Source organism: Oryza sativa, chromosome 12 (genome assembly GCF_034140825.1).
Source record: "Oryza sativa Japonica Group chromosome 12, ASM3414082v1".
NCBI classification, from domain to species: Eukaryota; Viridiplantae; Streptophyta; class Magnoliopsida; order Poales; family Poaceae; genus Oryza; species Oryza sativa.
In genome coordinates this window covers 12,775,487-12,787,151 of record NC_089046.1, presented here as the reverse complement: position 1 = coordinate 12,787,151, position 11,665 = coordinate 12,775,487, and the positions used below count along the sequence as shown (strand labels likewise).

Below are 11,665 nucleotides of genomic sequence, written 5' to 3'. Positions count from 1 at the left end.
AAAATTCGCTCCCCAGAAGTAAGGTACGATATATCCGGAGTTGGAAACCAGATCTATTGAAAGATAGGATAGAGAATCTGTTGGAGACGATTTTTAACCAAAATTTCTTAAATCTGAGGATAGGGAATCAAGAAAGGAAGCTGTTGGGCATGCTTTTAGTATGGCTATTTTTGCTTCTTGCTCTTTCATCATGACAGTAACCATGGGTAAATTTGAGCATCAATTGAAGCACCTGTTATTTTTGCTTCGTGCTTCGTCATGACAGTTACCATGTACAGTATATGTAATATGACTGCATGTATAAATTATGTATTGCAATGTCCATAAAAAATAAAAATAAATAGTTCACGCACATGTACAAAATGAGTGATCAGATCATGTCTAGTGGAAAATTCATAGCTTGTCCCAACTCCCAAGTTTTTAGTGGTTATGATCCCATATTTCAAAACCACGAAAGTTATAATGGCATGGATCCAATTAACCCTTCAAAAAAGTGAAATCTTTTCCCCAGCCAAGGAAAGAATACATCACACAACCAAGTAACCAACCAACCAACCATGGAGGAATCACAAGAACATTTACCCGAGTTCCTCCGAACAAACACAAAGATATAAAGGAGGTCCCACCATTTCAGGTACCCGGACCTTGTTTAGATCAAAAAAAAAATTTGGCCAAAAACATCGCATCAAATATTTAGACACATACATGAGGCATTAAATGTAGGAAAAAATAATTGCACAGTTTGCATGTAAATTGAGAAACGAATCTTTAAGCCTAATTACGCTATAGTAAACATTTGCTAATGACACATTAATTAGGCTTAATAAATTTGTCTCGCAATTTACAGGCGGAATCTGTAATTTGTTTTGTTATTAGTCTATGTTTAATACTTTAAATATGTGTCCGTATACTTCAAAATTTACACCCAAAAAACTAAACACACCTCTAGTGCAGATATCTCGGTAAAACATTGCACAAAAGAAAAAGGTAGAAACAACTCGCTCGAGTAGTACGGCATTAAACGACATTAGGATTAGTGCACCATTGCCTTATGATCAAAAAAAAGGATTAGCCACATAACCACCTGGATTAATTTTTTTCATGTTATTACTGCTTGCAAGAAGAACATTAGGAACACGACGAGCAGGGAAAAGCAGAGCACAAGAAAGCAGAGGAGGTGGATGGGAGTGAGAAATGAGTGCAACTTACCATTTTCGATTATTTGTAAAAAAAATACTATTAAAAAATTACTTTTAAGCTCTAAAAATTCCACAAAACTTTCAGAGAGTATTTTAGAATAAGGAGAATTTAATAACAATATGTCTGACCATAATTTATTTAGGACATTTTATTTCCCATTTTTACTTCACGTGTTGAATGATTTGCTTACTAATATAAATTCTAGAGATAAATTATTAAATAATTTATAAATCCATAAAAATAGTCATAGTCAGGTTGTGACACCTCCATCCACCCGTCACAAGTAAAGTGGTTGTGCCATTACATCCTACTTTACTAGGAATATTAATCAATGTCGCAACTAGCCGGCAGATTATTGACAGATCTGTACTTCTAATGGTTGTGCCATCACATCCTACTTACTCCCTCCGACCAAAAAAGCCCATTCCTAGCATCCCAACGAGAGATTCCTAGCATCCCAACAAGAGATTAGTAAAGAGTAAAAATAACCAAAATGCTCCTCATTATTAGAAAATGTAGTAATGTTGATAGGTAGGTAAAAGGTATTTAAGAGATAAAACTTCTCATTTTATGTGCTAAGGTTAGATAAGATGATAGAAGTTGGTTTTTCGTAGGACAAAATTTAAACTCACAGAAGTTGAGTTTTTTTTTAACGGAGGGAGTGCTGTTTGATTAAGCTGGCATGGCCACCTTTCAAATGCATGGCCCCGATCCAGATGAGATTTTGATTGAACTGAAGCTCATGTTAACGGATGCATATACTATGGTTACTCCCTGCCGTACGATCCAAACAATAACAAAAAGAAAATTACCATTTGGATTTGGTCTTGCTGGCATGGCCACCTTTCGAGCAGAACATTAATTTTGACAATTTGAACATTTGCAAAAACTATTTTTATAAATAAACCGCTGCTAAAACTTATTTCAAATCTGACCCTTTTGCTCAACGCCAAATCGTGTGGCGCTGAACTTAGACACCTCAGCGCCAAATAGCATGGCGCTGAATGTACGTTGGCACGCTGACTTAGTCTACCATCCGCCGTGGCACGGCATTCAGCGCCAGCTGACGTGACGCTGAGGTGTCTAAGTTCAGTGCCACATGATTTGGCGTTGAGTAAAAAGGTCATTTTTAAAATAAGTTTTGGCAGCGGTTCATTTGTAAAAATAGTTTTTGCACAGGGTTAAATTGTCAAAATTGGTGTGGTAGAAATGAGATAGCTCTAGGCTATAGCTACTTCATACACCATACTACTCCCTCCGTCCAAAAAATATCGATTCCTGGATTCCCTTGGTAAGTTTAGAACTGAAGTGAAACCAAAATAACCTCATTAACTACGTTCATCCGTCAATATTGTCGCTATCTATATCCATTAATTAATACTACTAGTACAGCACGTACAGGGAACATCTACGAGAGAAAAGAAAAAGGCAAGATAAATTAAATTTTTGCACTGCCGAAAGAAGAACATCTCAGCAATCTGAAAAAACACATACAGGAGACATCTATGACAAAAAAAAAAGAAAAAATAAATTGAATTTTTGCACTGCCGAAAGAAGAGACATCTCAGCAATCTGAAAAAAAAAAAAGAATTGCTCTGAATTCAGATGCAAGAACTAATTTTTACACTTGCCAAAGAAAAGATAGCATCCCTCCAATCAGGAAAAAAATTAATGATTTTAATTCACCTGCATGAACTTGCAAGTACCAAGAACATAGAAGAACCAAGAATAAAGAAAAAAAAGAAATCTGCATAAGATCTCCATGAAAACAGCATGCCACTGCCTTTGTCGCCGCTGCATCCATCCGACGCCACCGTCACCTTCATTGGATCTGCCTCCCTGCAAGCCTCTGCCTCAACCACCACATCCCAGCCGCCACATCAGACGCAGAAAATCGCGGCTAGAGGAGAGTGAGGGGTGGAGCAGGACTGCGGAAGGGAAGGGGAGAGGGGTGGAAGGGGTAGGAGGATCGGTGAGGTTCCGCATCTAGACGCCGCCATGAGAGAACGAGAGAGATGCGAGAGGCTTGGGAAGAGATGAGGTTGGCACGTGTGAACGCGAGAGATCGTTGCCCTCCGTATCCACTACTACTACACTCCGTATTCACTAGTATGGCCCACAAACGATTGGATGGAGTTAACATTTCTCGTTTTTTTGTGCTAGAATCGGTTTTTTGTGGGACAAACCCCTCCCTCCAGAATTCGATTTATTGTGGGACGGAGGGAGTATACATCTAGCATCATATCGTCCTAGCTAGCTCAGCACCCGGAGCTCAAGCAGTTGGCCCTTCAACTATGTCCCGCTTCCTGCCATACATGCATTTTGGTCCTAGTAATCAACTACAGGCCGCTAGCCATGGTATGTATTGTTCGTTCTGTACCTGTTTGGATCTGCATCATGCATGCCGGCAATTATATTCAAGTGTGAAATGTGAAATGATGATCTGCATTGCATTGGTCAGTGATGCAGCCGAGAGAAATCGCCCGGCTGCTGCTGGGCTTTTGGAGCGAATGGGCAACCCAGATCCTTGTAGTCCTCAGCCTCATCCAGCAGTTCTTCCCGCTCTTCTTCTCCGGCATCCGGCGGCGCCAAGGCAGAAACAAACGGAGGGCTGTCCTCTGGCTGGCGTACAAGTTCGCCAACATCACCGCGACGTACGCCCTCGGCAGGCTCTCCCTCAGCGCCGCGCAGCGCAGCCACCGGCTCGTCCCCTTCTGGGCTCCCTTCTTGCTGCTGCATCTCGCTGGTCCGGACAACATCACTGCCTACTCGCTCGAGGACAGCAAGATCGCAGGGCGCCATGCCCTGACTCTCTTTGTGCAGGGCCTAGGTGCTGTGTTTGTCCTCGTCAAGCATGTCGGTAGCAGCAGGACCTTGCTGTTGCCGGGTGCCATCATGGTCACCACCGTGGCCGTGTTCAAGATGTTTGAGAAGACTTGGGCTCTCTGGATCGCCAACTTTAAGGTCATCCTGTCGTCGGTGGAACGAGAAGACGGTGAGGAGGAACCGCGGCAATTGTACCGGGTTTACCTTGAGGAAGACGAACTACCTCGGGGGGGATTCAAGGGGAAGGAAGTCGACGAGGAGGAATTCCTCATGCGGCGTGCCCACGCCGTGTTCCTCGTCTGCAAGTCTGCCATGGTTGACTCTTCAATGTATGATCCAGATAGATACTTTCTCAGAATACTTGCGTACCTTAGGGAGAACAGGGTGGATTTGTGGACGCTGATGGAGATGGAGCTCTCCCTCATGTATGACATTCTCTACACCAAGGCAGCCGTCATCCACACCTGGACCGGCTACTGCATCCGCATCGTCTCATCGCTCACCGTGGCTGCCTCCTTCCTGCTGTTCCAATTATATGGTAAGGAGGGGCAAAGTAGCAGAGCTGACATTACCATCACCTATGTTTTACTGAGTTCTTCCTTGCTCATGGAGATGGCATCACTTTTGAGCGCGCTCTGGTCCACCTGGACGTTCTCCTTCCTATGTGCAACGCGGTGGACCAGCCTTCGACATGCAGCCTTGTGCTCTAAGAAGTGGCACTGCCTTCGCAATATGGTCCTCTCCTTTCGCCGGCTTGCCTGTAGCACAGGGATTTGGAGTTACTTGAGCTTGTCAAGGAGGTGGTCAGGTACCCTGGGGCAATACAACATGTTGGATGCCTGCACTGCCAGGCCTCCTCTACTTGGCAAACTGGTAGTGAGGCTAGTCTTCAGCAGACTGTCCAAGAAGCTAGGCTTCAGCAGATTGGCAGAGATGTTGGGCTTCGGAAGACTGGCAGAAGAATTGAGCTACAACGTGGTGACAGCTGACATTCCAAAGGGACTCAAGGACATGGTAATTGAGTATATAAAATTCATGATCAAGGACAGGACCGTGAATACACTAGGAATTTTTAGGGAGCAATGGGGAAAGGTGGCAATAAAGCGTTGGTTGGAGGATAAACAAGTTGATGACGAGTACAAGGAATACCTCGAGAAGAGGCTTGGTGCTGAGCTCCACGAGGGTATTATCGTCTGGCACATCGCCACTGACATCTTTATTGCTCAGCGCAAGGCCGACGATCAAGATGCTGTGAAGGAAGCTGTCAAAGCATTATCAAACTACATGATGTTCCTCCTTGTCAAACAACCAGACATGCTACCTGGCCTTGCTCAAAACAAGATGTACCAATGGACCAAAGAAAGTCTGGCCAAAGAGTGGGAGGAAGCTGGTGTACCCGCATATGTTTCTGGGCTCCATCCAAGTCAGAAACTTGCCAACATGCTACATGACAAGGAGGTCACACAAGATCTGATATCTAACCGTTTATTTTTCGCCACCCAGCTAGCAAAACGACTGCTTGAAAGAGATGACACGATGAAGCTGGTCTATGGGATCTGGGTAGATTTTCTTATATATGCGTCCAACCGATGCAGCAGGGAGTCCCATGCCAAGAGGCTCAACAACGATGGTGAGTTTACAACCATCGTATGGCTTACAGCAGAGCACCTTTACCAACTTCAAATCTATGATGCACAGGAAAAGCATCATTAATTCTATCACTCGTTTCATCTGCAGTGACAACATATGTGAATATTTACATCGATCATGTTTGTTATTTTTTATATTTTCCAATTCAACTAACCTACATGCTAGGTTAACTTCTATACTTTTCTGTGTTTTAATTGTACTTTTGATCAATTTCTTTACCATTTAACCATCTCTTTATCTGTAGAAGACAATAGTATTATCTATTATTGAAAATTGGCCCATATGTGGGGCCACCGGCTCACCACCTAGCCGTCCATATGATTCTTTGTTGTCCGCTGATTAATCACTTTCAAACGTCTAAGGTAAAGCAATTCATAACTCAAGCAGCCAAGCCAGCACAGTAGAATCTAAATGCACATGGTTATATGCTAATGAAATTCGTTATAAAAAAGATAGTGTCCAGAGAGTAGTTGAATTCTGCATTATGTATTCCTTGAGCTTTTCTATAGTACATGATACTTCATGGTACATAATATCGTCACATTAGACCACAAACAAAATAAGGAAGCACAATCACTAAACAGATCAAGGGCTAAAAATATAAGATACCATTTAAATAAGGGAATGTATCCTACACACACAAGCCTTCACGTATACACACCATGCACACCAACTAAAAAATATCACTAAAAATTCTTGGAAAATATGAATATGTACTTTTAATAGTATCACATCTACGTGTAAAGTCTGATCTTCAAATTCATCCTACATAAAGAGCAACAAAAAAGATAAAATTCTGACAGACTTATAGTCTTAAAACTGTCAAAAATAAGTTTTTTATTGTTACTGCTAAAATATAATGAATTTGAGGTTAAGATTTTACACGTAGGTGTAATACTATTGAAAGTATATGAACATTTTTTTCTAGATGTTTCGGTGAAATTTGTTCGTTGGTGTGTACGGAGTGTGCACACGAAGCTTGTGTGCACATAATATGTTCCCTTTAAATGAATGGTCAGATTTAATTTGGTAGCTCAAACAGATTAAAGTATGAACTGTTACCTTAGAATGACTCAATGATGAGAAGTCCTATACACTCAGCAAGCATCCTCTTGCTAAATAACACCTGGAGTACTAAGAATATGATCTACACAGGGTATTAGCACTAACACAATGGGGATTCAAAATCCGAACATAATTTGTTTAACTATCAATATAAAATAAAACAAATCAGACAGGCATGGCATAGAGCGCATTTGAGATCTAGAGCCTCATGATTCTTGTTACACACCTTGATGGAGTGAAATGATAAATGTTTGCAAGAGATGTTCTTGTTGCTTGCATCCTCTTCTCATTTCTAGCTCCCCTTGTTCTTCACCTTCAACCAAACCTGTAGCTAATCTGATTAGCTGCTGTCAGCTAGGAAGAAGAAACAAAAGCAGAAGAGAGGGTGGGTAGAGCAGAAATTCCTGCTGCTGCATGCCGATCGATAGTGCTGTGCTGCTACCTTCTATACTCTGTTAATCACTAAGTTCTCTGTTAATTCGATTATGATAACATCTTGGAGTAACTTGTATTCTGAACAATTTATTTAAACTCCCTTCTGGACTATGTACATTGAAAAAGTCTACAAGTCATAAAACTAGTTTAGTATTGAACATAAAACGTTTCTACCTTTCTCTATTTATTTTTCTGCAAGTCCATGAATGTACAGGAAACTGACTAACGAACTAGCATTGCTAGAAATTGGACCCAAGACAAATGAAATAGCAGTTCAGTAGTTGATGAGGATAGCAAGTTTACTCCACATATGAAGATCAAGTATGACGCAGAGTTTGCTAGTTGCCTGGAAAAACAAGGGTATATGTCATTTACTCATTTTTGTATCAGATAATTCACTATTGGTTTCTAAGACAACAGAATACTTGAACAGAATCAAGTATACCTGAAGGGTATTTGTCTGGGATAGCATTTATATACAAATTTTCATAATCTTGGTTCTGGGAGATCCATGTTGGTTTATCAATCTCATTGGCTTCAGGCTTTTCACAGCTAAGAGCACTTTTTAGAAGTTATACAAATATTTCAATTCATCCTGCTGTTTCTAACGCTGCACCCTATAAACATTGAAGGGCAAGTATGTCGATGAAGGACACAAGACTCTTTTTTCTTGAATAAGCAAGAGAATTGCGTTTCATTTCATTAAGAAGAGAAAAAAGGAGGAACTGGGAGGGGAGCCTCTCCCCTCACCAAGACTCCACAGGACTAGGCCTTTACAAACTCAAGAACCTGAAACTGATCTCATCCCGACGGAGCTAGCGACTTATCTTAGACCTTCAAAGCGAAGGACACAATACTTCAAACTCAAAGCGAGGTTTGATTTCCCAACAGTAAATGTGCATTTCAGTAACAAATCATACTGCTGTAAGGATCCGTAAGAAAATATTTAGATGTTAAAATAAAAAAAGAGAATCTTGTTCGCATCATAATTCATACCTGATCTACTGTATGAACTGCAAACTGCCATCCACTTTGACCATACTTCTTCTATATCACTCTCTTGATAGTGGAGCAGAAAATCATCGTCATGGATTGTGGTTGGTGTCCCACAAATACTAACTTCAAGTCAACCACATAATTACAACAAACAGTTGCATCTCGGATCGTGTCACTGTGTGACGGATATGAAACTGCTAGCTGCTGGAAGGACATATCTGACATCACAGTTTAATGGGCCTATTGCAATGGATAAGAAGAAGCAAACCTGCAATCAAGATATTAACTAATCACTTATGTGTCATGAATCGAGTAAATAATTTTCATGTGCAGAGTGACTCCTTTAAAAGATCAGATCGTTTGAGAATTGAAACAGCTGGGCACTAACCAACAAAAAACAGTTGCACTTTAAAAACAAACGAATTGATCACTAAATCATATAAATACCAAGTGATAATAATAAACTTATGAGAACTGGTAAGGAAGTGCATATGGGATCATACAAAAGAACACCTAAGGTAGCAGAACTGTGTAAAGTTCCATTTGCAATTAAAAGAAGATGGCATCTCCCCTATGGTTTCAAAAGGCAAACATTTTATAGTCAGACTGTCAGAGCCTTCAGTGCAAACAAATACTACCTACATTCTTTTTGCTTGTCATTTTGGATATCACCAGTCTCCAATGCACATGTTTCATCACTAATGTTGGCTCGGCTTCAAAACCGTACGTGGAGCTTCCGCCTCATACGGCTCCTCTAGGGATGGGGGTAGGCCCAGCCCAGGCTTGCCTCCTCCTTCCCGCCCACACCTTCATTCTTTTCCTCCTCTGATCTTAGAAAGCATACTAAACTTCACTCCAATCTTTCTCCATTAGCTCGAACTATATTTTTATAAAAGCAATTAAAAATATAACTATATGGAAGTGCTTTCTATAAGAAATCTAACTATATTAACTAATCATTTAAGGTTTTGATGTTTGACTACATGCATTCTAGGATAACATCTGAGAACGGAGGTGGTAACTATGTAAATCGTCTAGATGAGTACAAAAACTGAGGCCAGGGATTCAAAATGATCATTTGAAATTAAAAAAAAAAAAAACAACAGCGTTTAACTGAACAAAGGAAAAAAACATCATAAGAAACTATTACTATTTGATACTACCAAAGAACTAAGAGAGAACACAAATAGAGGAATAATATCTTTACGATAAGTTCGACATGAATTTTACCAGACTTTTTCATTGCAATGAACAGAGATGAAAAATCATGCATCACTGTGTAAAGATAAGGAAAATATCATCCATCCTGAATGCTTATCACCGACAATTCTTTCCTCAACTTCTCTGCCATCTCATAATCCTCAGCCTTCTCATAGGCACAGACAAAGGCACAGTACACCTCACTGCCAACCTTGAATCCCATACCAGCCATCTCCGCCTGGAGTCTCATTGCCACCTCCACCTCCCCTTGCTCACAAAGTTCCCTTATCAATACCTCGTAACATTCCCGACTTGGCACAAACTCTTCCTTCCTCATCTCTTCCTTCAAAACACCTAATGCCTCCTTCACTCTCTTCTTCTGACACAGTACATTCACCACCTCCTCTACAACCTCTGCCGCCATCTGGAACCCCCTCCTGCTCATGTCTGCACGCACAAGCATTGCCGCATCGATATCCCCCACCCTACAATGCCCTCTAACCAACCATTCAAATGTCGTAACGCTTGGGTCGATCCCACCCATCTCCATATCCTTAAACATCTCCTCTGCCATACCTACCTCCCCCACACCACAGTACCCACTGATCATCGTGTTGTACGCGGGAACATCCGGTTGGATTCCTCCCTCAACCATCTCATCCCACAGCCCTCGTGCCTTCTCCACCTCCTTGCTATCACAATACGCGGCCATCCGGATATTGTAGGTGCACACATTGTGTACGCAGGAATATCTGTCCATTTCCTGGAGCACAACCTTGAAAACATCGCACTTCCCTTCACGGTAGAAAGCGAGGAGGAGGGAGTTGAAGGTATGAACGGTCGGCAGTAGCTGGCTGTTGATCCTTGAACTCGGGCGCGTGTAGATTTCGCGGTACATGTCGAGGGCCGCGGCGGCGGAGGGGAGGGAGCGGAGGAGGGCGGCGGAGGTGGAGGGGAGGGGGTGGGCGCCGGCAGCGAGGATGCGGCGGGCGACGGAGGCCGCGGCGAGGGCGTCGCGGCGGGAGCGGAGGTAGGCGAGGAGGAGAAGGTCAAAGACGAAGGGCGCGGAGGCGAACCGGCGGTAGGTGGCGGCCAGGGCGGCGAAGATTTGAGAATGCGGGTAGTGGCGGGCGGCGGAGGAGAGGAGGGAGATGGCGGCGCGGCGGAGGCGGGAAGCGGCGGCGACATGGGCGGCGGAGACGGAGAGGAGGAGCGGGGGCGGAGAGCCAGAGGGGAGGAGGCGGCGGGTGGCGAAGAGGTGGAAGCTGAGGGCCACGTGGGGGCGGCGGCGGAGCAGGAGGGGGACCGCCGCGACGGCGGAGGCCGGGAGGGGATCGGGCACGGCGAGGGAGGAGAGGTGGGACCACTTGGACCTGGAGCGGTGGGAGGTGAGCGCGGAGGCGGCGGCGGCGGCGTACGGGTGGTCGGCGTCGATGAAGTATGCGGAGGAGGGGTCGGCGGTGGGATCTCCGCCCATGGTGGCGACGGCTCGGACGGGACGGAACGGGACTCCTTTCGAAATTATCGGCTCCGTTTGGTTCCAACTGAGAAAACGGGGACGATATGCCACTCTCCAATATAATACACTGGATAAAATGTCACTCAATATAATACCCTGGAGATAGGCCTCGCCAGGGGAACGGCGAAGGCGGCCGGTGGCGACGACGGGGAAGGAAGATAGGCCTCACCAGAGGGACGGGACGGTGGCGATGGTCGGCGGGGACGTCGGGGGGAGGAGGATAGGGCGAAAGAAGAGGCGACTGCAGTGGAGCTCAGACCGTCATCCCCGTCACCACCTAGGCGGTGATGCTCGCCGCGCCATCCTCCTCCCTTCACGTTGCCTCCTCCTCCTCCTCCTCTTCTTCCCCCGCGTCGCTTCCTCCCTCCCCCCGTTGTCACCACCGGTCACCTCCACCGCCGCCCCGTCCTCCCCTCCCCGTCGTCGCCGCCGGCCGCTGCCCGGCGAGGCCTCCGGCGCCGCCCGGCTAGCCCTCCCCTCTCCCTCTCTCTCCAGGGCATTTTGGGCACAAAAATCTCTAAAGTGGCATTTCATCCAATAGGTAATGTATTGAGTAGCATTTTATCTGGTGCATTGTATTGTGTTGCATTTTATCTGAACCCACTTTAGAGAGTGGCATATCGTCTGTTTTCTCGATTCCAACTAGTACTATCAGATTGGGGCACTTGAATTCCAAACAGAATTGAAACCAAATTTTTGTGTCTAGTTGATATAGGCCTTGTTTAGTTCCAAAAAAATTTACCCAAAAACATCACATCAAATCTTTGAACACAT

The 11,665-nt window shown here is 44.1% G+C and overlaps 2 protein-coding genes across 9 annotated transcripts; one reads left to right on the top strand and one right to left on the bottom strand.

The window, feature by feature from the left end:
* The first annotated feature begins 3,360 nt into the window (after positions 1 to 3,360).
* LOC4352055 (uncharacterized) lies at positions 3,361 to 8,077 on the top strand. Of its 2 annotated transcripts, XM_026022042.2 has the most exons (3): positions 3,361 to 3,558; positions 3,662 to 5,656; positions 7,809 to 8,077. In XM_026022042.2, the coding sequence occupies exons 1-3, from the start codon at positions 3,495 to 3,497 to the stop codon at positions 7,823 to 7,825; spliced, it is 2,076 nt and encodes a 691-aa protein (XP_025877827.1). In that variant the 5' UTR covers positions 3,361 to 3,494; the 3' UTR covers positions 7,826 to 8,077. The 2 variants fall into 2 exon arrangements, with proteins under 2 accessions (XP_025877827.1, XP_015620457.1); XM_015764971.3 differs by lacking the exon at positions 7,809 to 8,077 and having other exon boundaries at positions 3,662 to 5,992.
* Positions 6,144 to 10,918, bottom strand: LOC9267586 (pentatricopeptide repeat-containing protein At2g15980). Of its 7 annotated transcripts, XM_066306498.1 has the most exons (5): positions 9,403 to 10,918; positions 8,815 to 9,051; positions 8,173 to 8,440; positions 6,968 to 7,066; positions 6,144 to 6,823 (listed from the first exon to the last, which is right to left on the bottom strand). In XM_066306498.1, the coding sequence occupies exon 1, from the start codon at positions 10,847 to 10,849 to the stop codon at positions 9,470 to 9,472; it is 1,380 nt and encodes a 459-aa protein (XP_066162595.1). In that variant the 5' UTR covers positions 10,850 to 10,918; the 3' UTR covers positions 6,144 to 6,823; positions 6,968 to 7,066; positions 8,173 to 8,440; positions 8,815 to 9,051; positions 9,403 to 9,469. The 7 variants fall into 7 exon arrangements, with proteins under 7 accessions (XP_066162595.1, XP_025877829.1, XP_066162593.1 ...); XM_066306495.1 differs by lacking the exon at positions 8,815 to 9,051 and adding an exon at positions 7,622 to 8,098 and having other exon boundaries at positions 6,820 to 7,522; XM_015764982.3 differs by lacking the exon at positions 8,815 to 9,051 and adding an exon at positions 7,622 to 7,793 and having other exon boundaries at positions 6,820 to 7,522.
* Between the last annotated feature and the right edge of the window lie 747 nt (positions 10,919 to 11,665).

What these genes read in the sequence shown, in the direction of transcription:
- LOC4352055 (XM_015764971.3), top strand. Translation starts at nt 3,495, where the DNA reads ATGTCCCGCTTCCTGCCATACATGCATTTTGGTCCTAGTAATCAACTA. An exon ending in ACTACAGGCCGCTAGCCATG is followed by an intron (nt 3,559 to 3,661) that starts GTATGTATTGTT and finishes TGCATTGGTCAG; the next exon opens with TGATGCAGCCGAGAGAAATC.
- LOC9267586 (XM_066306498.1), bottom strand. Translation starts at nt 10,849, where the DNA reads ATGGGCGGAGATCCCACCGCCGACCCCTCCTCCGCATACTTCATCGAC.